This window comes from Labrus mixtus, chromosome 4 (assembly GCF_963584025.1).
Source record: "Labrus mixtus chromosome 4, fLabMix1.1, whole genome shotgun sequence".
In the NCBI taxonomy this organism is placed as follows: Eukaryota; Metazoa; Chordata; class Actinopteri; order Labriformes; family Labridae; genus Labrus; species Labrus mixtus.
Genome location: NC_083615.1, coordinates 13,178,667 through 13,205,930, shown reverse-complemented (window position 1 = coordinate 13,205,930; position 27,264 = coordinate 13,178,667). Strand labels below are relative to the sequence as shown.

The window sequence follows — 27,264 nt, the reverse complement described above, 5'->3', positions numbered from 1 at the left end:
CTCACAAAAGTCAGTCCATTTGTCTCCCCTCACACACGACACACAGGTCACAGACCTCAGCAATCCGTTTCTGGTCACTGAGCCAATTGAGAGATGATCGACTCTACCAACTGAGCCACAGCCGTACAAGTGTTGAGGTGGACAGGCCTTGTTTTTGAGAATGTATTTGTATGGACATATTGTTCATCTGTCTAAGAGATGTGGATGTCTAATAAGTCTATAAGAGAGTGCGGATGTAAACAAAAACAGCTGATAGTTAAGTTTTCATTTCTATGATCCCCTTGTGTCGTCTTACCCTGTAGCTGTGGAAAAGCTCAATCGCCCGGAGGACATCAAACTTGCGAGCCATGAGGAACTTGACGGCCAATTCCCTGGACAGCGGTGACACACCATGCTGACTGGTCCACTTGTTGATTTCCTCCAGAAACTGCCTGGTAGCCTGAAACAGACACAGATGTGGTCACAAACGCTGTACTCCCCGTAATCGAAAGGGGTCAAACAGGAAGGAAGTGAAACTGGGCTTTAAACTTGATACATCCTCAGAGGAAGCGCTATCAGCAGCCTCACATAATATTTGACAACTTCATGGCCTGGTTAGTCATCCACAATGGCGTCGCATGCACTGCTGTATAGTCTGAAGGGTGATTCGGAACACTGCTTGCCAAAAGGTTGATAAGAAAAAAAACAAAGTACAGGGAGGTACAAAATCAGATGTGTTAACTGTGCAGCCAACTGAAAAACACAAGTTGTTCCTCAGTTTTGGTGAATCATCTTCGTCTTAACTGCAGCTACAGAGTTTGGGCATTAAAAACATAAAAAGGACATTGTTGAGTTAGAAAGGACAGGTAAAAGATAAAATGTCAGTGGCAGTGCGTAGATAAACGTAGATAAACAGGGATAATCATTCAGTGAAAGGAACGTTTTCAAAATAGTTCTTCAGTGCAACTGCACGAGTGACGAGCGAGATGGAATCCTGCTGAACTGGTGCTCGTGACATGAAGCTGTAATAAAGTAGGGCAACAAGCTCAGACGTTTACATTGTACTTCACAGTCAGACACAGACAGTTGTCAACTAGTATAAACTAATGAAGAATGTTTCCATTGGTGAACGGACAACACAGATGGAAAAAAAAAGGTTTTAAATGAGATACTTTTGGAGCTAAATTCTTGTCTTCTGTTCCTCTGTACTTCAAAGAAGATGACAAAGCAGCCGTCACACTCATGAAATGTTATCCCAGTGCATGACGCATGAACACGATGCTGATTAGTTTTCTCTTGGGATTTTGTTGAAGCCTATAGATAGCAAAGTAAAAAAAGAGCCAAAAATGAGACCTTGTGTTATAAATTATGTTTAGCTTGACGTTTAGTGTTTAGTGTTAGACAGATTAAAGTAATTATATATTTTCAAAGTTTTTGGCATTCAAGAATTTTGTATTTTGAAACATGTAATTATGTTTTTTTTGGCCACTTGGGTGGGAAGTGGAAACATAACTGAAGTATCAACTCTTAAGTTAGCGATATCATACATGGCGGCTCATTCACACATCCAGCAGATACCAAACAACATTGAGTCTGTTTCTCATCAGCTGTTGAACATATATGCCCATTATTCTCTTTTGGTTTTTGTAATCTCTGATTTCCTCGCCAGCACACCAATTCTAAGGTTTGTCCACTAAATGTCCTCTGACAGCCATCTAGTCCTGGTAAGAAAATGTTTAGGGTTTCCTTTAAAGCTTGTCCACTGAAAACAACTTAACAATCGATTAGAGAGTGAACCAAAACAGAAGATGTGTGCTGTAAAAACCAAAACAAAAAGAACTGAAGGCTCTATGAAGCTCTACAAAGATTTGAGGGAGACTGCAGAGCTGAGTGACACTCTGAGGTTTCGTCCCTTCAAGGCATACCTTTCATCTAAAATGCAGCCGTGTGATCCATGAGTTTTAGCCACTTAAAAGAAATAACATCAAAGAAGAAAAAAGAAAGAAAAATGTGTGTCCCCCTTGTTGTAGAGATATGAGCAATGAAAATCAGTAATATGATACACTGCACTTGTATTCTGGAAAATGTGTTTACCATCAAAGCCTTCCACCCGTCTTGCAAATAACTTATGCATTTAGCCAGCAGTCTTTCAAGAGCTTCCTGTCCTCCTCTCTGCCCGTATTATACTGTCCCTCAGGAACCCACCCCCACCACCCTGAGCGCCCACAGAGTTAGCGAGTCAGCACCCAGTGAATTGTCAAAAGGCGACAGAGGAGGCAGTGAAAGCTCACGCTTAAACACAGGGTTACTCTTCTCTGTGGAGGCTCGGTGGGGCATGCATGGGAGACAGGAAGTCAAGTTCTGGGAGTCCGCGGCTCTTCAGGAATACAAAACGATCACTGACGAGCACTGAGCCCCGAAGACAGGATGCCACTGTCTCTCCTCAGGAAAGCCAGGGCTTTCACAGACAGGAGGGCCTGCAGCTTCAGCTCTTCGGAGACGCCTTAACATGCAAGGGATGAGGGATGATTGCACCTGACAGGCCTGACGTCGGTTCATATCCGATTCTCATGGGAGGGGGGGGAAGGGGGGGTGCAGAGGGGGGTTACTCTGAATTCTGAGTTGTTCAGTATAGAAGTGAATGGACTTCTAATCATTTCAAGCCGATTCCACGATATCTACATCAAATATTGACTATTCAAACTTCAAAGAGGACGAGTTAATGTTTCAGACCTCACTACTAAACATCAAAGTAATGATGTGAACGCTGAAACTGCTCTTGGACTTTAAATTTATTTCTTTACATGCACTCTGTGAGTAGGTTACATACACTGTATGATTTTTTCTCATAGTCCACTGCACAGCTCCTACATTACACCTTTTGTGTTTTTTTCTTAATATTTATATTTTTTAGTTCTATTTTATATATTTTAATAGATTCTTATACTGTATTATTTAAGTTGTTGCTAGTTCTGCTTTATTTGATTGTTAATTGTTTAGCACCAATACACCAAGTGAAATTCCTTGTATGTTTAAATGTACTTGGCAATAAAACCCGATTCTGATTCTGATTCTAAACTTCCAAGTACACAACACAGTCCTACTATGAGCCTTTATATTCATACAGCAAAGTGCAGTACTGTGACAGAATATATCTAATTAGTCATTCACACAATACGAACACTTAACAAGTTATTTTCCAAAGGTCCACCGACTACCTCGACCAAATCTCCAAGTCTTTAGGACTAATATCTAATTATACCAGACCTACCATTGGATACGTACCGTACGGTGCGGTACTGTACACAATGCAATTAAACGCATCATAACGTAACACTTTATTATCCCCAAGGGGAAACTGAATCTTGGACTTCACAGCATTAATTGGGAGAGGGTCAAACAAGTCACTGAGCAGAAGCCAGCAAAAGGCCAAAGAAAGATCAAGGAGGTCATTCACATAAGTCACAAGAACCGTTTTAGCATTTAACCACATGTTATCATGTGACTTAAGTGTTACGGCATCCTAGACCGCTCCAACCACTGAAGAAGACCCCGGAGAAGTTTCCCAAAATGTATTGAAGCATATCTTACAGTTTCTATCCCTCTCATGACTTTCCCATTAGTCTTTGGTCACTTAATGTTTTTTTATTTACATAACTAGGGAGTTAAGTCGATGTGCAATTTGTTGGGAGTCATTGATTTGGTCGGACACAGACGGCAAGATGACGACTCAGGACATCAGATCATTGATTTTCGTGGCTGACTTCCTGACTTAAATCATCTGTCATCTTAGAGTAGGTGTGGTTCAAGCGGATAGGCGGTAAAATCAGCCTCTGTGAACTTCCCTTTTATGTTGTAAATTATTTACAGATATAGTGCCGTTACACATTTTTTATGGTGTCAACAAGACTATAAATCTGGATCTTCTTGGAGATGTTTTGGGGCAAAGGAGTAACAAGGTTTTCTCATGGGAATAAGAAGGCCGATTGGCTTTTTTAAAAAATCATTACATTTAATATGTCAGTTTGTCAATCGTTGTTTCTATCACAATTTCAGAGCTTTGGTCATTAAAACATTTATTAACCAAATGTTGTGGTTCTGTGTTTGAACCGTAAGTCCACACAGAAAACCCATTAAGGACTGTGTGTTCTTTGTTGTTGCGATGTGAAGTGTTAATCCTTCTCTGTTGGCCAAAGACAACTTCCTGTCAGATTGCCTGTCAGGTACACTCGGGTTTCCAAGATTTCAATTCTCTGACAGCTGCTCTTCCTCTCGCGGCCTTTTAAGGAGCGCCTGCCAACTTGGAGGCAGTGACCCTCTGTTCCTGGAGAAGTCCAGTCTTGTTTGGTTTTTCTGCACTAGGGGCCATATCCGCCAAAGTGGAATTTGAGGATGAACCAGTTTGTTTTTTCATGATAGCAGAGCGGACTGCAGTGGAAGAATCACTGCGGAGGAGTGACTTATTTGATTCCTGGAGGATACATAAATATTTGCTTGACTTGCTCCAGTTCTGATATTGCAGGAGATGTTTTTTTTCCTAGAAGTTCTTGACTACTTCTTTTAAAGCCTTTCATTTCAGCATGCCTGTAATGAATCTATAGACAGACTAAAAGGTCGGTGTCTGATCATAAGTCTTACTAGTACAGGGTCAGCTGTCTTTGTGTCCTCAGTTCATGAATGGAGAGTGGGGTGTTTTAAACAAGTGGCTTCAGGCTTTCCAGTAAACAGCTGGCATTACACAATCTTATTTGTTGTCAGGGGTTATGTTCATTGGTGGTGTTGACAGTGAATGTCAATAAGCAATTGATTTAATTCACTGTGGTAGGAACCAGCTGTGCTGTGAGTTGGATGACGTTGCATTTGGTTCTTTGCCAATCCACAGGTTCAGAGAAATTGGACACCATGACCTGGAGAACTCCCTACTACCAGGAACAGCCATGACATCACAGGAAAAGTGCTGCCACGTGCAAAGCTTGCTGTTTCAGAAATCACTTACGGTAATCATGCACTCATTAAATACTAAGAAAGTTGCTATGATAATAAACACTTGGTACTTGTATTTGTAGTTAATAACTACTCTTTTAACATCACTGACAGCTTTAGTCACACATTTGTAATTTTCAATGCACAGAGAACTATTTTAGTAGTTATTGATTCATCTAATGAGTTTTTTCTGGATTTATTGCTTTGTCTATAAAAGTCTGAACACAATGACAAAGGTCAATCATAAACTCCCAAGATGGTGTTTCTTCAAATAGCCTTTTGGTCCCTCCAAATTTGAATACAGTATAATTTGAGACAAGGAAAAGAAAAATATCTTGACATTTGAGAAGTATGAACAAACAATGTTTAAGACATGTTGCTTTAAAAAAACGTACTTCAATGGCAGCTAACTAGGACAGATAAGTTTAACCCCTGCAACTCAAAGGTTTATCTGAATGTGAAGTACTTCTCCATTTTAAACTTTGTCTTCTACTGCTATCATTCTGTACTCATTGACTTTAAGCTGGTCTGAATGTATCATCCATGTGCTTTTTATAAACTAGCAAACTGCCACCTACAACACTGATAATGTGCTCCATCCAACCATATTCCACTCAGGCTTTATGCAACAGCTGACCACAGAGTTGGTTGGATTGATCCCTGAAACCCATGATTTATCCATTTTCCCTTTGTGCTGTTACATGTTTGACATTGTTACTGTGGTATGATGAACACTCTTAAAATAATATAACATACAATTTAGAAGTACCGCTGCACGTACCATGATACAAGAGACGGTCAGATAATGTGTTGTACTGGTTATCCATAGAAAGCAACAGTTGGTTTAAAAAAGCTTGACACCTACAACTGCTTTTGGAAAAGGCAAAATCAATGTTTTGCAATTCAATATCCAGGATGACATTATGGCATTATTAACAATGATTAATTTTGTGACACTGGTATACCTTGATTGATTCAAAACGTTTAGTTGTTTAAAATGTACAAAAACAAAATAGGGCAGCTGCATTTTCCAAGTGCCAAAGGCAAATCTCTCCTTTGGGAGACTTATGTATTACATGGCTCAATATATTCATTTTTTAAAAAAGACTATTAAACCCTACAGTTATTCATATTTGAGCCTGGGAACTACATGAATCTGCTCGTTTAGGTAGACAGATATCCAGCTGACTTAGCCATGGTCAGGCGGCCAATCCAAACCATTTGTTGGGGCAAGTTCAATAATCTGGCTGTACAATCGATCATGGAGACACTTTTGACCTGAATCTGTGCTTGGATAAGTACTGAACTAATTCTAAAGGTCACGTTTTGTACGGTGACATCTTTAATTCATTTGAACTAGAAGCAACATGAACTTTATGTTTGAAATGACCTATCTTTTCTAGAAGCCACCTGTAAGCTGAACCGATTGGGTAGTAGGTTCATTTAATGGTCGAGAGCCAAATTTGGTCTACACCCATTGTGAACCTGAAATAAACTGAGGGGTGTCCAGAATAAGTTAAAGAGTTTTCTTAAGTAAAAGAGTGATCATTATTCAACTGGCATATGCATTTACTGTGGATTATGTTGTTTTTTCAGATTTACTTTTGGACCTATTGTTTGCCTTATTTTGAAAGGAAAGTGGTTAGAGTTAGTCAGTGGCGAATGACATGCAGGAAGGGAGCCACAGGTCAGACTCGAACCCAGGTCGCATGCTTGGAGGACTACAGCATCCATATGGTGTGCTTGACCTAACTGCTAGGCCATCTGGCACCCTGGATCAACTTCATTTTCAATTGATTTGTTGTGTCATATTATGATCCGTCACATATTTGTAAGGGGGTGGGACAAAATACTGATACAGAAATAAGTCAACATCCTGGAGTAGTGAGATACAGTTATCGGATCGCTGGTTCCAAATATAGCTATTTTAATACATTAGGGTTAGGGTTAGTGCCAACTCGACTAACCGTGTCAATACTTCATGACTTGTCAGAGTGGTGCTCATGACACAAAGGAGGGTAATATGGACACAAGTCAAGATGACAGCGGTGAAAATAAGTTAAAGGATGGAGCAGGATAAGAGGTGAAAAAAAAAATGTACAGTGAATAATACATGAATCCTGCACTTTACCCTTTTAAGGGGAATTTTGTATTCTTCAGTTAATCAGATATAGTGATAATAGTACTGAAAATGTATGTCAGATGTTGCAGAATTGCTGTGTCATGATTGCATAGTCATCATTTGCCACAGATCACTTAACATGAGTTATCCTTTCCGACCTGAACGCTACAGGAAATGCAGTTCATAAAATAATTAAAGTTTCCATTTAGATAAATGATAAGATGATGTTATCCATATTGTGATCCACTAATACAACTTTACAGGACCATGCTTATGTGGTAGACCATCTTCATTAATAGCTGCCTTTTATTTAGAAGCGTCAGTGCCAGGACCTCGGTATTGCACATGCCGGCTTACTGACACAAATGGATTGACGGTATTGTCTTACTCACTTCCATCATGTTCCTTTGTTTCAAGAACGGGTCATTTGTGTTTCTACGATGCCATAATGTCTGTTGTGTTCACATTCCAGCCAGAGGGAGTCAGACTGCACACGCTGGCTGTTTTAATGGCTCATCATCATCATCATGATTAGATGTTTTTACTGAAGGTTTAGGTAAAGTGTAGTGAAGGTGTTCTGCCTCATCATGATTACACTTCACCGCTGCAGAGAAAAGCTACAATGCTTTCCTTTATTGTGATGTCAAAGAGACGACTCGTGGCTGCCCTTGACATTTTCTGTCCACAATCTAGCTGATTACGGATCTATTTACAAATATGGGACTGCTGTTGCCAAGCGGCCTCACTTCAGCGAGTCCCATTCGACACGAGTCAATACCAAAACAGGAAGTCGATAACGTCACTCTCTCCCTATTCCCCAATTCCTCTCACTCCACTGCTTCCTGGGAGTAGACTCGAACACACACATACACAAACAGAACGAACGTTTTCTCTAAAGCACATGATGCGTACACACACACACACTCTCTCTCTCTCTCTCTCTCTCTCTCTCTAACTCATAAACTCCCCCTTCCCCCTGAGTCTAGTAGAAATGCTTTTAACAGCTGCCTTTAGAATGAAGTTCCTACAGCCATGTGTACTCCCGAGAGAGAGACACACACACACACACACACACACACACACACACACACACACACACACACACACACACACACACACACACACACACACACACACACACACACACACACACACACACACACACACACACACACACACACACACACACACACACACACACACACACACACACACACACACACACACACACACACACACACACACACACACACACACACACACACACACACACACACACACACACACACACACACACACACACACACACACACACACACACACACACACACACACACACACACACACACACACACACACACACACACACACACACACACACACACACACACACACACACACACACACACACACACACACACACACACACACACACACACACACACACACACACACACACACACACACACACACACACACACACACACACACACACACCAACCAAACACCCCCCACCAGGCTGTGGATGTAATGAGGGCGTCCGGTACCCTAGCGGGGGCCCTGGCTCACACAGGAAATGGAGTAGCCAGATAAGGCTTTCTGCTGGCCAGATGATGAGAGGAGTCAGCGGAAGAGAGAGCATGAGCACTACCAGCACCACAGAAGAAGAAGGAGAAGACTTAAAAGAAATCATACTTAAAGACCTAACAGCTGGAAACTGACTTATTCCCACACAGTCACTGCACTCTGCAAGGAAGGGAAGATTCCAGTGAAACACCAACATTGCCCATGTGCTTCAGTTTCTAGTAGCTTTGCACTGCTTGTGCTTACCGCCTTGAGTGGTCATTTCAACTAAACACCATTCAAAGACACTAAAGATACATCTAGCTTCAATTTGAGCAGCATAATGCAGAAATAGCTGTGAAGAATCCGACCTCCCCGGAGTCTATTCCGATGTTGTTGACAATGTTTTAAAGAGGTCTTGATTCAACTTTATGTAGACTTTAGTTTATAAAAAAGAGGTACACAAATCATCTGGGACAACTCTTAACTTAAAAAACAGTCATGCCTATCAAGTCGAATCCACATATAAAAATCTTAATGAAGCTGTGATCCATTGCAAGACTGTAGAAGTTCTAACCATGCGTACTTATCTAATATCTAATCTTGCTACTTTCTGTATTGTACTCTCTAGTAATAAATATGAGTTTTGCGATGCAGAGGTTGACCGACTAAGATTCAGATTTGGCCCTTGATTTCATAAAGTAAGTGTCGTCCTTCAAGGCCTCAATCCGAGAAACATAACAGTGGTGTGTACTAATACTCAAGCTGAAAGGATTATTGAAATAATGGATAGTAGAGTTATCACTAATGTCATTTGTCAGAGCCAGATATCACAATTCCCATCTTTTAAACATGAATATTTTATAGTAATAGTCTTTACTTTACTGGTTATAATAGTTGACCATGGCTACCTGGACAGCCATATTTAATACACTAAATGATTCTGCAAATGAAAAGACTTAATGAATATCAATGCCCTCACTTGGCCTCAAACATGCATGCAAATTATGTTAATAGTGCAAAGTGATGGGTTGATTTAATATTATGGCCATGGTGAATTTACATCAAACTCTTTTAATGCAGGGATGTATCATAGGGGAAACTTGTCAATACCAAGTTAACAGCTTGTAAGGTGTAGTTTATACTTCACATTAGGCTATAATTACGGAGTGGATGTCTCGTGTATTTATCCCTCATAACACACTACTAGCTCAAGCCAACTTTACTGTATACATTCCTGAACGAACCAAATGTAGAACCAGACAGCGTTTCCAACTCCCCCACCACCACACACACACACACACACACACACACACACACACACACACACACACACACACACACACACACACACACACACACACACACACACACACACACACACACACACACACACACACACACACACACACACACACACACACACACACACACACACACACACACACACACACACACACACACACACACACACACACACACACACACACACACACACACACACACACACACACAAAACCTTCCCCGTTGAAACATCACAGTCTGTATTCACCAAAACTTTAAAGCCCCGATCTGTGGAGGCTGATTAGAAAGGCGAGCTCGGCCTGTTTCGCAACATTTCGCCCAGCCGCTGGAGAGGAGCTTGTGAACAGTGATGAAACGAGGGCAAGAGAGCGCACAGAAATCGATACATTATTTCCGCTCCGCATTCAGGAGCATTTCGCAACAAATCCATTGCGCACTGCCGTCGTCACTCGCTTCGGTGCGCACACGCAATGCCACAAGGGCCGAAATACCTCCAGGTAGCGCCGAGTCTGGAGCACGCAGGGGCGATGTAACCACAGAAAGAAATAGAGCACATAAAACAGTCTTAAGGCCTACCTGTTCTTCCTCCACCGATAAAGTAGCTGCCATGGTCTCCGTCGGTTTTCTGATCACCTTTCGCCGCGACGCGTCCTTCTCATGAAGAGGAAGATGACGGAGATGTCTGTGTGTCTGTCCCGCGTGTAAAAACGGGGTTTAGGGGTTGTCCCTCTCGCACAAAGTTGAAGGCATTTGAATCGCTACAGTATCGACTCTTGTTTCTTTTTCTCTTAATACTGTCTGGCTGCTAAAAAAAAAAAAAAAACACGCAGAGCAATTAGCCTAGATCTGCCATCCAAAACCACAGAGAGAAAACTCGCTAATGTTGTGTCAGTTTTCACCGAGCAGAGGAAAAATGAGACAGAGAAGGAGGGGATAAAAAAAAAAAAAAGAGGACAGCACTCGAGCTGCTAGACGAGGTTTTTTTCTTTTTTCTTTCTTTCTTCGGCTCGATGATAACTAGGTTTAGACCATGATCTGCCTCTTATCCACCATGAAACCGCTCAGAGATCAGAGGGCTGCGGCGGCCCGCTGGGATCCTCCACGCCATGAATTGCAAGTTTTAGCCCCTGAACGTCGCCTTTATGTTGAGAGGGAGACACACACACATACACACACACACACACACACACACACACATACACATACACACATACACACACAGCCCTGAACAGCGAGAGAGACTGGAGGCTATTCTTTCTGCATGTTGCTCTACCCCCTGGTGGTAAGACCAGGAAGAGACAAAAGCTCTCGACCTCCGCCTTCATTCATAAAAATAAGAAACCAAACCGGAAAATCACCGTTTAAAGTCAGCTGTCCAGGACGGTGTAAGCATTTCAAACAAATGAATACAATGGGACTGTCCTGTCCCCTTTCATTAAAAGTAGGCTAACTATTTTTTTAAAATCATATTCTTAGCCGTACTTACAAAGCTAGTTATCTAGTAGGCCTAATTAAATTTGAGATCAGTGTTTTTATCTAACGCCTAGAAGCTGTGCAGGGTGAAAAACAAATTCATATTCAGAATTAACCTACTTTTCTCTGAAATAGGGCTACCTAAAAAAAGGGCCATTAATTGCTAAAACTAGCTTTATAGGCATGTAGCACTAATAGCTCTTATAGCCTATATGTGCCCACTGAAGTTAAAAAACCTAAAAGCCCACGTTAATGTTGTGAGCAAGATAGTCATGCTTACTAATCTCAACTAATTCTGAGACCAGCTCTGGTCAGAGAGCCCATTCATCTACATGTGTGACTATGAGATAGCACTTTGAAATCTCTCCTCTTTCAATTAAGAGGTGAGTGCCTTACTGCTTTGCTAGTTAGAATAGACAAAAACCATCACTTACTAAGTTTGAAGTCATTTGTGGGATTAATTTAGCTAGATTTGGAAATTACACAGAAACACTGCAGGCAGAAACATGCAGGGAGTGAATTCTTTGCCAGCTAACATTAGCTTGAAATACAGATCTTAACAGTTGCTAAATGGGACAAAAAACAAAACATTTTCTTGTAATGTGGTTCACTAAGTGGGCTATAATGAACTTGATTGCCTGGTGGTAATGGTAAGGTTATCTAACACAAACAGTCACTTTTTCTTTGTTTCAGCTTCAACTGACACCGACTATTAATGAAATATTGAATTAGAAATGATGATTAGCTGGGCCTACTAGACAATATGGCCATAGTATAATATACAGTATTTGAAAATGTATAAAAGGAAACTTTAGTGAGACTGTCAAAATGGACCTGGAGCATGTTTTTTGTTTTTTACTGTTTTAACACATAAAGCTGCTGCCATACATCCTGAATTCATACGTAAAGTAATTCCAGGACTTATTTTTATTCATACTAGTTCTACTTCATACTTTTACTTCACTTCTTTGTATATGGAGAATATTTAGAAAGGATTGTCCATATGTTATTGTTCACTGTTCAGCTGGAGCTGCTTTTGTTCTAATGTTGTTTTTTCCCTTTCACAGAATCTTTGTGGCAGTTTCAGTCTGGAAGGAGAAATCAGAGGGAGGTGCAGGTCCAGGGACCCAATTTCCCTCAGAGGACAGGTTGTTTATTCAGTTATGAAACTATGACAGATTTTTTTTAAACTTCTCTGTTTAAAATGTATCTACCAAAACTCTTTTATGCACTTTTTATACATTGGAAATGGCCTTTGCTAAATGTCTTAATGTAAATATTTGACCTTCATGTTCTTAAAGTGTATTTTCTTTGTTTTTGTCACAGTTTCAATAAAGACAGATATGGTTTGAGAAGACACTTTGAAGTTTTATTATTTGTCTTAACATTTTAAGTTGCAATTTTAAAGGCACTGTTTATTTATTATTTTAAAATATGGTGTTTTATAACCTGACATGCAAGGAATCATTTATCAAATCACTAGGTTTAGAAAATAAATATATTGTGTACATTTTGGTAGAAGGAAATTAATCTATAGCTAGGTGTAGTATTTACAATTCACAGTAAAAATCTGCAAATATACCTCCTGTGAAGAAGTGTAAACAAACAGTATTAAACAGTTAATCCTTTCAACAGTATTTTCCTGTTAACATTTAAAATAACAGCTTTTTGCTGTATTTACAAAAATAGAAAACTGTAAATTTCAGCAACAGCAATATACCGTTAATTTTACAGTAACTTCCTGGCAACCCTACTGCCAGTTGTTTACCATTTTTTAACAGAGTGACTGCTCTTTTCACAGAATGGATCGCCTAAGTCTTCTATAGCACCACTTACTGCTTTAACATCTTGTGCAAATACAATTTGTACATGTTTGGTCTGCTCGTGGTTCTGGGTATATGCTGATTTAGATAGACATTTCAGTATCTCCACTGTGTCTTCCTGACATAGAACACATTTGTTCCCGTCTGTGGCCAGGCACTGTGTACCTGATGTTTCTGGCTCATTGCGATCCACCCCCTTGAACAGTTTGGCCATTGTCCCTCGATGCACTATGCTACTTGAGAACAGTATATACTGGTTCTAGCACCACCAATCCACCATAAACTGAACTCACCACACATGTATGTTAGCTGCCAATACAGTCACATGGGAGAGGATAGCTAAATACATCAGGCCAATTCAGGTCAGCTGAATGCATACAAATAGGTGTTAATAGGTGTGCCTAACAGTTACCAATGTTTTGACAAATATTTTGTCAAAAGTGGCAATCTTTTCACTGCTAATTGCTAGCCATCTAGCTTGTTAAATATAGCCAGATATGTTAAGTAGCTAGCTCACTTGATAATGAGCATTGAAAACTATATTGGTTTTATACCAGCATTTAATTTAAAATGTTCACATGTTCATTGGAGTATTAGGGGGAAATGTGCGATCTGTGTGGAAGTGCACATATACAGTATATACCTTTATTACAACAACCAAATCTGTGCAGATGAGTCTTGCTGTGGAGAATATTGGATGTGGCAAGAGTGACAAGAGCTCCCTCTAATGAATGAAAATACAAGTTCAATAATTATTTATTTAGATTTATTATACCTAAATCATCAGATGTATAACTGGGATGCTAATGTCATTAAAAAAGCCTAATAATGACTGATATACTGGCCAAGCAAATGTATCGGTCAAGCTCAACATATGAGTTGGGCACACAAGAATTTTGAAATTCATGAAAATTTAGTAATATTTGATGTTTTTAGTAGTATTTAGTTCCCTGAATGCCAATATACATAGTTGGGCAGTTGCTAGCATGTTGTTAATAGTACCATTTCATTCCTTATCCATGAAAATGTAGGATTAGTCACTGAAATCATGATCCTAGGTGGTCTAGAACCTAAGATACTTTAATACTTTAATTAATACCTGGTGGCAGCCATTGAAAATATGCGATGGCCCTATAGCCAAAAATCTTCCTTAGGGCATGCTCTAACAGTGTACCAAGTTTCATGCTTTTATCATCAAAAGCACAATTCTTTCACATATCTGCTGGACTATTTTAAGATAAATAGCAGTGAAACTTTTGAAAAAAAAATTGCATATTTGAAAGTTTGATAGTATAAATAAGGGGGAAGGAGTAAATTGTGCTTTAAAGTAGGCTACAGTGAAACATGTTCAGAAAATGTCTTGACACTTAGACTATATTTAAAATGACTTCTTTTAAAGAGGGTTAGGGTACATTTTACAATTCTACAATCATTTAGCAGACACAAAGCACATCAGGAAGCACACTGAACAACTGCTGCACATGACTAATGGATGAAATACAGTGAGAGGAAATAACTAATAATATGAGCAGGCTGTTCTGCAATCGTGGGTTGCAAGAATTGCAATTTGATTAGTGAAACTCTCAAGTCATACAGCCTCTGGCTACATTATAACCCAGTACACTTTACAGGAATTGAATGACATCATAGGAAACAGAAAATTTCGGCAGTCCGATAAAGAGAGTGTAATACGACCCACAGATGCACTTCAGGTCTCCATAGGAGTATTATAGGCTGCTGATTTATATTTCAGTAGGGAGATTCATTCAGACCAGTCAGGAGAGGACACTTCCCGTAGACTATAGATAGCCTTGACTTCATACCTTGATGTGTTTTAATGGGGCTATAAAATAAATATAATAATAACAGGTAGAATGTGTGTAAAAAGTTGGTAAGGTTTCTCAATGCTATGTTAACCTTCTGATAATTTTTGTATATTTTCATACCTGCAAATATCAGAAAAAATATATTTTGAGACAGTACAATTTCTGACTTCCATTGCTTTTGTCGGAAGGGATGAAAATGAAAGGTGCGTTCACATGCTGTTTATATTTTCACCCCCCAAAAAAAGAAAAGAAAAGATCCCACAATAGGCAAACTGTAAATAATAAGTCGTGAGAAAGTCTGGACTGGACACTGAAGGGAAAAGGGAGTGGACAACAATAGACTTCCTGACAAACCAGCTGACATCATGTGATTTGGGAAAATGTGATTGGTGAACCATCAACGCTGCCAAAGTAATATTTGAATGCATCAAACATGTAAGAGTTCAAAAATGGAGAGGAAGGTAAAGTTATGCATTGTTAAAAAAATAATATAATACTGTTGGCTAAACTTTCTAATGTGCAGTTTAGTAGATTCCAACCTCGAGGGCATTTATTCACATTTTAAGAATTTCTTGCAAACGTTTGCAGACAAGGTAACTCATGTTGACTTTTTGAGAAGTACTTGATTTGCTTGCCAAAGTTTTAAATATTTAATATCAAAACACAGTTAGCTAACTAGCTTAGCTCAGCTGGAATCATGGAGAAACAAATAGTGCAGCTCTGCATGTCTGAGGTCAACAATTGTCCATTAACTAGTAAACAGAAGCAGAACATTGTGATTTTACAGGAAGCTTAATAAATAACGAAAGAGAATAAATGCGCTTTATTGTTAGAGGTATTTGTAAACTAGACTTGTTAGCCTGTTTCCCTGTTGTCAGTCTTTTTGCTATAGGCTAGCTGGCTGCTTAACTTCATCTTTACCAGACAAACCTGAAAGTTTTACCAGTCTAACCAACATTTAATGACTATTTTATTATACAGGAAATTAGTCCTCGTTTCTTTAGAGATAGAGTGGCTTGTTTGGAATTTGGATTTGACCTATTTTAAAATAATTACTCAACACTACAGCACCGTTTGGACCCAAGAATCAATAAGAATCTTTCTTCAATTCATACCGAAGTGGTGAGCTAAACTAACATGTCCAACAGTTCCAAGAAAAACACAAAACTCCTTTCCTCTGTGAGAGCTCAAGTAACCAATGTTGTGTGACTGTGTGCATGTGTGGGAGACTGAGGGTTCTCTGAGATGTGTAACCATGGACTTACAGGTGCTGAGTTCCTGGAAGGTGTAGCGCCGCTGACTAATAGCTGGATTTCTGAAGTAACCACATGCCTGTCTTTGCTCTTATGGTTTAGATGTGACTGAATGTGAAACTTAAGACATCTATGTATTCGATGAACAAACATTGAATTCTGAACAGATATATAAGCGTCTGGTGGAGTGAATTGTTTGGACCTTTTCTAGTTATGCGCTCTGCTGCCAAAGAATTGGCCTAGATGTAATGAAACACTGAGATAAAATCGAAAACCACAGAGAGATTGCTAATGCTTTTCATGAAAATCCAAAAGGGTCAATGAATTGTTATAACCTGCTTAACTTTTTTTTCCATTTAAGTATTTTGGCCTACATAAAACTAAAATCAAACCCAATAGCAGATAAAGGATAAAAAACTGCTGCTAGCACTTTATCTGCTGATAGAGTTGATTATAATTTTTTTGTTTGATGTTTCCTAAGAGTTATCACATGGTCGGATTCTTTAATGTGATATACTAGGTTTAGCTGCATTGTGCACCTTTACTCTCATTTAGTCAGTGCAAGCTTTCCAGAATGAGTAATAAGAAACTCCTCAGAAACGTTGTGAATGTTGTTATTTTCACCTGTTGATGTTCCGTGTAGGTGTTGAGTGATATGATCGTAGGAGCAAAAGAAAACAATTTTTTCCCCCGTATGTAGAAAGAGTGAGTAACGGCTCAAGAACAAGACACATCTCGTCTTTTTGCTGCAAGAGGTTCAAGAAAAAGAGTTTATGGGGTTGAACATAAAATCCTATACCTAAAAGCTAGTTTAAAACATTAAACTAGCTACATTTTAAGCTAACTTTGATCTTTGTATTCTGAAACATGGTTGTGCCTTATCTCAAAAATGTATTAAAACACCAAACTAAGTGTAAAGTTGATGTTAAAGTATAAAAAACGTCTACAGTCACACTGGGGGCAGGGGAGGGGCTGTTTTGTTAAACTCAGTGTTGCTAAAATGCTAACGCTGGTCATCTCCTGCTGATAGTTAGCATTTGAAGCCTATTGTTTGAGTTTATATTAAATATTAACTAAGCATAGCTCTTTCGCTAAGAGTTTACCATGTTTACAACAATCATGACTATAATGTTTAACTTTATTTTCTTTTAGCATGCTAATATTTTCCAATTAGCATCAAATAGTATTGGAAAGAAGGCCTAGGTGGAAATAGTGTTATTTTCTTAGAGTAGACAAACTAAAGTTTGATTATTTACTTTTTTCAGAGGATGTGTTGACACACATCAGTGAAACATAGTTCACCACCCTGCCAGACATGTTCAGATCTTTTCCTGTTGACAGTTTCCACCCAGATCTTCACTGTTGCACAAATAGCCCAGCGCAGAGAAGAGATGGTCATGAATTTTGCTGATGAGAGCCGCTATCAGCAGTATGAGTCACGTCTTCACGTATACTGGAACAGCGTGCAGATATATCGACTGTGCATGTACAGTCAAGTCTGGGGTGTTTCAAGGAAAATTTGCATTGCATTTTATCTAAACTTCAACTGAACTTTGACTTAGAATGTTTTTAATCAAATAAATGGAAGATATTGTTTTGCTAGCTAAATGTGCAAATTATTATTTTTGCTATTTGACACTGTTGACACACTTAAAACCCACTTATCTAAAAAAACACTCGTGTTTGTGAACAGTGAAATGCTTCTTTTTGCATCAAAAATCATATTAAATACAGAGGTTGTAAATGGATAAAGTTTTTGTCCCAAGCTTTGCATCTCAAGATTGAATTAAATACATTGATAAAATGTATTTTTCAGGGTTAAAAACTGATTCTGATCCAGACCATTTAAAAATAAAACAAACTGTAGGAACACAGCTGATTAAAAAAAACACATTTATTTAGAAACATACACTTTAAAACATCTTCAGAGCAATTTTATTTGTATCATCATGTTATAATAAAAGTCCATGCTGCTGTTCAATACAGTACATCACAGGGTCTTATCAATGAGCAAAACCTCATGAAGCAACAATGATAGTAGCAGAAAGAACTGACGACAGTAAAGAGGTTTCTTACTAAGGATCTGTTTTTAAGTGCAAAAAGTGCAGAGCAGCAAAATAACGCTTGACTAAAGAATTCTACCGTGCTGCACTTTACGATATTATATCACATAAGAACACCTTTTTCTCCTTTTCACCATGTATGTAAAAACTGATGGCACTAAGAAACGGATCTGTAACGGACTGTGAAAAAGCAATTCTGCTGGCTGATTAATAGACATTTATTTTCCGGTAAACAAATCTGTTTCAGCAGTCTGCAGCAGGTAAAAGTTCAGATGTAAATATCAGACTTCAGTCTATAGCCATATAAAAACACATATAACACAGCTCTACCAATCTGCACTCTGAGGGCGTCCTAAGCAGTGCCGGATTAGAATTAGCCATGCTTTGCAATTGGCCTGTTCTGCAAAACCATTCAGAAGACATTCTAAAGAGCCATATGTGGGCCGCAATCACTCAGAAAAACACTGAGTTCCAAATTTGCATCTTGCTAAGGCCTCGCACTCAGAGCTCCATGTTTGCTTCTCTTATCGGCTTTTGATTCAGAAAGTTCACAGTGTCCCTGCTGTCCTGGCCCGGGGTGGACAGGTACTCTAACTCGTAGCCTCCGCTTCTGTTGGCCGGGCGGACTTCAGTCGAGGTTTTTTTGTGTTCCAGGATCTGCTGCAGCTGGTGGCTGGCATACTCAGGCTTGGTGGTGAGGGGTCCTATGGGAACCTCTATGCCAAGGATGTCAGTGACCATGTAGGGGCGGAGCCAGCCCACCAGAGGGGTGCTGCCAGGGGTGTAGTGGGTCTGTCTGTGATAAAAGAGAAGACCATCCACCTACAAAGAAAAAAAAAATCTGACTCATGGGAAGCCCTCAAAAAGTATTTCTGAATATTTTCTCACAAATCCATCAACAAACCCAACATTTATAAGCTCTGCATGCAGTGTGCAGCAGTAATGTGTTTGAGGAAAAATGTTGAAGGACAAAATAACTTTTCTTACGCTGAAGCTGTACTCCGCTGTCAGGGCTTTCTGAATCAGCTCTGTTGTGCACTCTGTGCTTTGGAGGCTCACAAACCGGAACTGTTGAGACCAAACAAATGCCGAACACCTCATTATAAAATCCAAACACAATCTGTCTTCTTGTCAAATGTGGGAAATTGCTTTCAAATGGTGAGTTTACTGTACAGGGCTAAGCCTGATTGAGCTCCTACTGAGCTGTACACAAACACTGCAGATTAAGAAGTGCAACGTGAACTCAAAGTTGACTCAGTCTTCTTAAAAGCATCTTAATCCTGAACATTTCTGTGTAACTATTGATTTCGAGCACGATGAGTACCCGACAGCGTAATGGGGAGCTTTGCCCTTTAATTTTCCTTTGTCTCATTTCCCCCTCAAGGGGGTACAAGTTCAAGTTCAGGACTTTATTTATCCCATATGTGGCAACAAGTTGAAGCAAGGCATATGGCACAGCAAACAGGAAAGACAGAACATTTCAGATTGAATAAAGATGCTACAGTGTCTCTAATATCAACAGAAAAAGTTCAAAACTAGGGAGGAAAAATGGGACATGATGTGAGGCTCTATTTCTGGCTCCTCTACTCACAGGGTTGCGTTTGGCGATTTCTGATAGGCCGTCTGCCTCCTGGACCTTGGACTGGAGCCAGTAGAAACGGAACTCGGTCTGTTGATGAGAAAATAAGAACTGTAAACAAAAAAACCCTTTCTGATCCTCGAGCCAATGAGATGGCTAACGTGGCGAAAAAGCACATCTGTGGCCCAGACCTTACTACTTAAGCAATTAGACAAGCATTCCTGGATTTGTGGAGGATTAGAAGCAAGTTTTACCGGGCAGTCATAGACGGGGTGGCCTCTCCAGCACATGACATCCAGGATGTAGTACGTTCTGTCCACCTCGCTGTAAATGCAGTCCAGGATTGTGTAGTCTGCATGGGGCACATAAAAAAAAAAGTGAACACTTATGCATAACTAATTTTTAAAATCACTCAATTTGTGAATTGTTACAATGAAAATGCAATAACACAACTTTAATTATCTCATAGAACAAATTAACTTTACTGCACCTGTTCTTATAGTGGTTTAATATGATAACTGATTAATATCAGTGGTGTAGGAGGGAAAAGTTACGATATATTTGGCTATGCAAATGACCTTTTGGTTTCATATGGTGTATTGGAGGAGGGTCAGGAAGATGTTTGGCAGATGTGAGCAGTGTGCACAGGACCCACCACAGTACACTTTAAAATATGACATGCTCTACTCAGAGAAAACTACTGGGACGACTTATTTGCTATTTTATTCACATGGTGTATCTGAGAAATAATATACCAGAATAAGAATAAAGCAGGTGGATTTCAGGACACCCTAACCCAGTGTCTTTAAAGTGGGGATGATCAAGGGGCATTAGGGGGCTGGCAGAAACTTAGAGGGAAGAGGGTGGAATGGAAAAATGATTTAAATAAACTAATAACATTTTTTGTTGAAACAGCATTTTAAAATACGTCCACTTTGAAATCTATAGCTGTTTTCACATGTACACTCCTGACAATTTCTAGAGAACCAGTACGCTTGCCCGCTTCCATCGCTGCAACACCTGTTGGTTTGCCGTGAAAACTGGTCTCATATCTGGCAAACTGAGGGGGCATCCAAAACGACCGTGGGCGGGTGCCTTAAAACCGCCTACCTTCTCTGGTCCAAACAAAAACCATTAAACTTATACTCAAAAAGTATAGACCATTGTGGACGGGAATCTAAACGTAGAAGGAGGACATACTATATGTGTTGTTGACAGAGAAGCCAGCACTTCAACATGGCATGTTTCCTTAATGTCTGATCATATAGTAAGGTCATTTTATGATTTAAATCAGTAGATCTCCTACATATTACGCTCCTAATATTCAGTAAAAAAAAGTCTGAAAACATGGCTTTGACAAAGCTTGGCTTGGAGATTTTACCGACTGTCCCACCTACAGGCTGTTTAAGAGATAAAAACCCTGTGAATAAAACAGATATTTATGATGTTAATGCACATAACCTGACATCTAAATCCACTCTCAGGAATAGAGAAGTTAATGTAGGATATCTACTACTCTTGGTTCACTCTGTTGTGTTGCTAAAAAGAGATTCACTATAAGAGAGCACTGAGCTCCTCATACAAACAGGCCCACCTACCTTTTCCCATGGCCGAGTTGTGTCTGTTCCCACCGGGCAGCAGGGAGGGGAAACGGTTCACACAGTAGCCGCTTTTAGTATACGCTGCAGTCGAACCCTTCAGAAAAAAGCAAAACAAGAAAGATGGAAGAGATTGTTACCATCTACTCCACAGAACAGTCATTTCACTGTTATATGATGTTTCTGGTGCCATGTGCTAACGTTGTTGCTCAAAAAAAGAGAGGAAAACTTTTAATAATTAATGTTGGATATGGATCCACTACCAACTCCCTTCTGAAAATTGCTACCCAAATTTTGGATCCTTTTCAACCAATCAGATTGAGTTCATGAAAAAATGTGTAAAGTTCAAACCTCAGACGGTCCAAAAATGTCACAAAATAAAAACTACTGTGGTCATGAATAATGCAACGTACGGACGGGTCCAAGCTCAAAGTCAACAGATTGTTGGTCACTGCCAGAGAGCTGAACAGAGACTCTGCAGATACAAAGCTGAAAGTGTCACATTATGTAAAGCTGACAAATAAACATGAAAACTCCTGAGCAGATGAAACGCATCACATTCAGTTTTCATCGGGCAACAGAAACCATCTGTTGTTTTTGTGTTTCAAAGAGTCCTCAGCTCTGGTTTTTGTGAGGCCCGCCGTGCTGTTGTGTTGCCCAGATGTGAAATAATGTATGAGGGACCAGATGACTGTCATTATGACACGAGGGACGGTTGCATCACCGGGTTTGGAGTGTTAGTTACAATAGTACAACAAAGGTTTGTGTGTAGGGAGGAAGGAAACTGTAATCTAGGGCTAGTTTGAGAGGACAGACGGGCATATTACACTTACATCTATCGTATCCTGCATCTCGTGCTGATAAACCCTTACAGGCCTTTCTTAGAAAACTCAAAACTGATTCAACATCAGTGAGGCAGTTTTACATCTTACACTGACGCAGAGAGAAAAGTGATGATGATGTGTGTTTAATGGAAAAGCCAAAGAACCAACTTTAATCTTTCTCACAGTAAGTGAATGATAGCTCATTTTACTTTCTCCAACGTTAAGCAATCCCATCACTCTGAAACTGTGTTTGTAGTATATGACTAAACTGTTTTTTATATTCTAAAAGGTTTAGTTTTTGAGGACTTTTCATGCCTTTATTTAGAGATAGGACAATTTATAGTCAGTCATTGGTGAGAGCGACATGTAGGAAGGGAGCCACAGGTCGGATTCAATCCCGGGCCGCCCGCCTGGAGGACTATAACCTCTATGCATGGGGCGCACGTACTTACCACTAGGCTACCGGCGCCTCCTCTATAGGTTTTTATAATGACTTCATCTCTGTTGAGTTTTGCAAGTCACTGCTGACTTAACCTCTACCAATCACTAAGACCAGATGCGTGTACTACATGACATCCTGTTCTGGCAAACAAGATGATTAACATCATGTTGAAATGTCAGTCAACAGTTCACTGATACGTTAAAGGTAACATATTATCCTCCTTTTCAACAAGTTTAAAGAAGTCTCAGAGCTCCCCAAAACATGTCTGTGAAGTCACTCTCTAAAAATCCACTCTGATCCTGTATTTGATCATAACTATAAACCCCTCTATTTCAGCCCTGCTCAGAACAGGCTGTTTCTGTAGCTTTAAATGCAAATGAGCTGTGTTTGACCACGCCCCTTTTGAAGGGGTTGGGTGGCTTGGGCTCTCTTGTTCCATGCCCTATTGTTTACGTTGAGAAGGCAGACTCAAGAGAGCAGAACAAACACCTAGCTGTGGGAGTGTCACCCACCTGGGGGAGGGGTTACTTCCCTTTGTGATGTCACAAAGGGTAAATCTCCAAACGGTTTGTTTAAGCACACATTTTCTGAAAAGTGGAGCAGGAAAGGAGAGGAAGGACTTTTCTCACAGTTGGGGGGTTTGGAGACAGACTAGGGACACATATTAGTGTTCAGAAAACATAGTTAAGTGTATTTGCATAATATGGGACCTTTAAATATATACATTCAGTTGTTTTTGGGGTCTTTTTTGTCGTCATTAGACAGAACAGCTGAAAAGAGACAGGGAATGCTGGGAGAAGAGAAAGTGGGGGATGCCATGCAGCAAAGGGTTCGAAACCCACGGTAACTGTGACGAGGAGTTTAGCCTCTACACATTGGGCGCGCGACACAACACACTGCAAATGAACGCGAACGTAATTCTCAGCAGACAAGGCGGTTTCAAGACAGTTCTCAGGCATCAGGATGGATTTTAGGAACCTTACAACCATTTGTAGAATTAACACAACTGAAGAAATGACACACAAAAACCCTTTGGTCTTTTAGCCGAATGCCTTACTGATTTGGAGAACATATGACACAATATTACAGCGTTCACGTCATTCTTTTCACTGGAGGCCACAATCGCTCTTTTTTGGTTCCTGTAATACTGTCTGATGACGTGATTCATGTTTACCTCTCAATAATGGGAACTTCTTCTTTGTCTAAATGAATGACGAGACTAAACGTTGCTCAATACAACTCTGATTACAACATTTGTGGTGCCTATTTGTCTGGCACATCTTGCACATCAACATTTTCTCACCACTTTGTCCGTGTCGAGTCTAACCTCGTCTTTCCTGCCTAATTCATATTCTAGTAGATGTGCAGAATCTTTAAGTGTTTTCAAACAATTATGCAGCAGTAGATATAAACGCTGCAGCTGACTTGATTTTATTTAAAACTGCTTGGCATAAAAACTCTCACAGAAGTTATGATAAATACTGTCTCACATTTGACTCCTTTCACACACAAGGCCAAATAGTTTCTGCATTTAAATCATCTGTGATCAGTTCAGGCTTACTGAATTCTCCCGCACAGTTATCATCCTACCTTTTCGCCCACATAATTACTTTTGCACAGAGCTAATCAGATACGGTGGCTCATCTTACTTACAGGCACAACTCGTCTCCTTTTCCCCACTAACAGAAATACAGATTGGAAATTCACAAGACATGAATGCACAGCAGCATACTCCTCTCAAAGTATTGTTTCAGTGCCACCGTGTTTGTGCACATACATTGAAAACAACAACCCTGACTGCTGCTGTTCATGTTAATCACATTCTGAAAAAAATGAGTCGAGTTTTTCCACCAGCCTTTGAAGATGACACATCAGATACTGAAGCGATGGAGATGCTTCAAATGTAAAGTCAAAACGCGCTGCACAGAATATCAATGGTTTCTGACTGACAGCTCCTTATGTGGTGAATTTAAAATAATGATCTCCCTCTTTCCTGAGTTTCTAACATCTTGGACTGCAGGGACAGACTGTGTAAAACTGAAGAAGTGCAGAGACAGGTTCTTACCTTTGAGGCGACGATGAGAGATCTTTTCCCCACAGGACACACCACCATCAGCCAATCAGTGTCAAGCTCTGATGGCACGTCCACCAGCCACTCTGACAGCATGAGCTAAAGAGGACAAAAAAAACTTTATTTACAAACTTAGCTTTTCATCTTATTCAGCTGTGCATCCAGCTCAAAATGATTAAGATCAATGTGCTTTTTTTTAAGATTATTTGGGGGCTTTTTTGCCTTTATTTGACACCATAGCTGAAGATAAACATGACATTTCTGGAGAAAGAGTCGGGGATGACATGCACCAATTAGTGTCAGGATTAGAGTGGAACCTGCGACCATCATGAAAAGGACTATAGCGTCTGTACACCAGCTGCCTGCTACACCAACAGAGCTAAACTAACACCCTGACCCATCTGATTTTAACTTGCATCCTAGAGCAGTAAAGCTCAAAACTTGAGCCCCCTCTGCTGGCCAAAGTGATGAGCTCCACGCAATATCTTGTGGCATAATCTTCCATCCTTCACTCATGAATAAGAAGAATACTTCTCGGTAATATGACCCATCAAAGGCTGACCTGGTTTGCGTAGTGTTTCGGGAGCTTCCTTCTCTCAATCTCCATCCCTTCCTCCTCCTCCTCTTCCTCCTCCGTGTTGCCATCTTTCTCCCGTTCCCCCTCGCTCGGTTTCTCCATGTCCTCCTCTCCATCGCTGTCTGCCCCCGTCCAGTCCCCATCAGCCAGACGCCGTGCATGGTTGACGTAGTTCAGCCTCTTACTGAGAAAATAAAAGGGCTTCAGTTAAAAAAAAATAAATAAAAATACACTGTAATTTTTTACCTGAACACCAGACAGATAGGACGTGCAAAACTTTCTGACATGTTGTGTTTAAATTGCAGCTTGAAGTGACTTCAGAGAATCTGATCTTATTTCTGTCCGCCATATTTAAATGCTTCCTAGAACTGAGCATTACTTCTTCTAGGACAGAGATGACAACAGTAACAGTAGAGTGTGCTGCTGGTATATCCTAAAATTATTTGAAAAATGTCTTGTTAGCTGGTAAAATTCTACAATTCACTTAGCAGACGCTTTTATCCAAAGCGACGTACATCAGATATTAAGTACAACACTAATCCATTCACACAGCGCCACCGAAGTAGAGGGAGCAATGCGGGGTTAAGTGTCTTGCCCAAGGACACATCGGACATGTCTCCCAGCTGGGGATCGAACCCTTGACCTCCCGGTAGAGAGGCAATGACTCTACCTACTGAGCCACAGCCCAAAGCCGCCCAAAATCTCACACATGATGAAACACAGGAGAGACAAAGGACACAAACCTTTACCTAAAGAATCCATTCAGTTTATAAATAGGATTTATTTGGAGTTCTGACTCTAGCTTGGAGAAACTGTCACCTAAAAGGGATATTAGGCTCCAGACGACTGTAATCTGAAATCCTTATTTCAATGGGAAAAAACTTCAGATTATATTTCTTAAGTGCAAAGGACTTTACCTTTTCTGCAGGTCAAGAAAGCGCCGGCGTCGCTCGCTCTGCTCCAGCACGCTGAACTTGCTCTTGTATTGAGCCAGCCGAGGATGGGGGCCAGCCGTGCTGTTGGGCTCTTTGGACACAGCGAAGCTGGTCGACAGGGCTTTGGTCAGGTCATCCATGGGGACGCTGTGAATGGACACACCACAGGTTCAGTAAGATTATCTTCTTCTTTTTTTTTAGAAACTAAAAACACTTAACCTGAGATTATATTAAATTCTTAAATTGAACAGAAATGCAGTGAAGTGATGAATCAGTTGTTTTCAAGTTAACATCCGTTTCACTTTAAATGATTAAATGTAAGATAAACTGTATTTCAGCATTTATAGAAGAGTGTCTGCCTGTTGTTGTTCACACTATCATTTCAATTCATACACATTTAAAAACACATTACTCCGTGCTCATATATAATTTCAGTAGCCTCTATAAGTGGTTTTCTAAATGTATAAATGCACTACAGAAGAAGAAAAGAGTGCTTCACTAATTGGTAAGTTTGACTAACAGAGGTGCAACAAGATGCATCATTGATTAGTTTGGTAGGAGGTTTAACCAGCAAGGTTGAAGTTTTCGCTCATAAAACAAACCCGGACGTGAAAACATAATATGAAACTGATGATAAACCCCACATCTGATGAAGTCTGACTTACAAACTGGTTCCCATAGTGAGCGCTACGTTCATGTAGCTAGCATCACTCAGTTACTTAGCAGCTAGCATGATGCTAAACTTGCTCTCATACTACCGGCTAACAAGCTGGTGGCAACTCTCTTTCTGCAACATTTTAAAACGGATTGCATGCGGCCACGCATACTTCACACGTCTAAAGTAACAT

General features: G+C 40.0%; 2 protein-coding genes across 2 annotated transcripts in view; both read right to left on the bottom strand.

Annotated features, from left to right (window-relative positions):
* ptpn9a (protein tyrosine phosphatase non-receptor type 9a) overlaps positions 1 to 11,139 on the bottom strand; it is a 28,553-nt gene extending 17,414 nt beyond the window's left edge. Inside the window, exons 1-2 of the mRNA XM_061035918.1 lie at positions 10,529 to 11,139; positions 296 to 439 (exon numbers count right to left, since the gene is read on the bottom strand). Coding sequence (XP_060891901.1) covers positions 296 to 439; positions 10,529 to 10,561 — 177 coding nt within the window. The 5' untranslated portion in view covers positions 10,562 to 11,139. The remainder of the gene's footprint in view (positions 1 to 295; positions 440 to 10,528) is intronic.
* A 7,064-nt stretch (positions 11,140 to 18,203) lies between these two features.
* Positions 18,204 to 27,264, bottom strand: part of snupn (snurportin 1) — a 66,434-nt gene continuing 57,373 nt past the window's right edge. Inside the window, exons 2-9 of the mRNA XM_061035917.1 lie at positions 26,399 to 26,560; positions 25,467 to 25,665; positions 24,899 to 25,003; positions 21,568 to 21,664; positions 20,224 to 20,321; positions 19,982 to 20,059; positions 19,378 to 19,458; positions 18,204 to 19,212 (exon numbers count right to left, since the gene is read on the bottom strand). Of these exons, the coding sequence (XP_060891900.1) occupies positions 18,892 to 19,212; positions 19,378 to 19,458; positions 19,982 to 20,059; positions 20,224 to 20,321; positions 21,568 to 21,664; positions 24,899 to 25,003; positions 25,467 to 25,665; positions 26,399 to 26,556 (1,137 nt within the window). The 5' untranslated portion in view covers positions 26,557 to 26,560 and the 3' untranslated portion in view covers positions 18,204 to 18,891. The remainder of the gene's footprint in view (positions 19,213 to 19,377; positions 19,459 to 19,981; positions 20,060 to 20,223; positions 20,322 to 21,567; positions 21,665 to 24,898; positions 25,004 to 25,466; positions 25,666 to 26,398; positions 26,561 to 27,264) is intronic.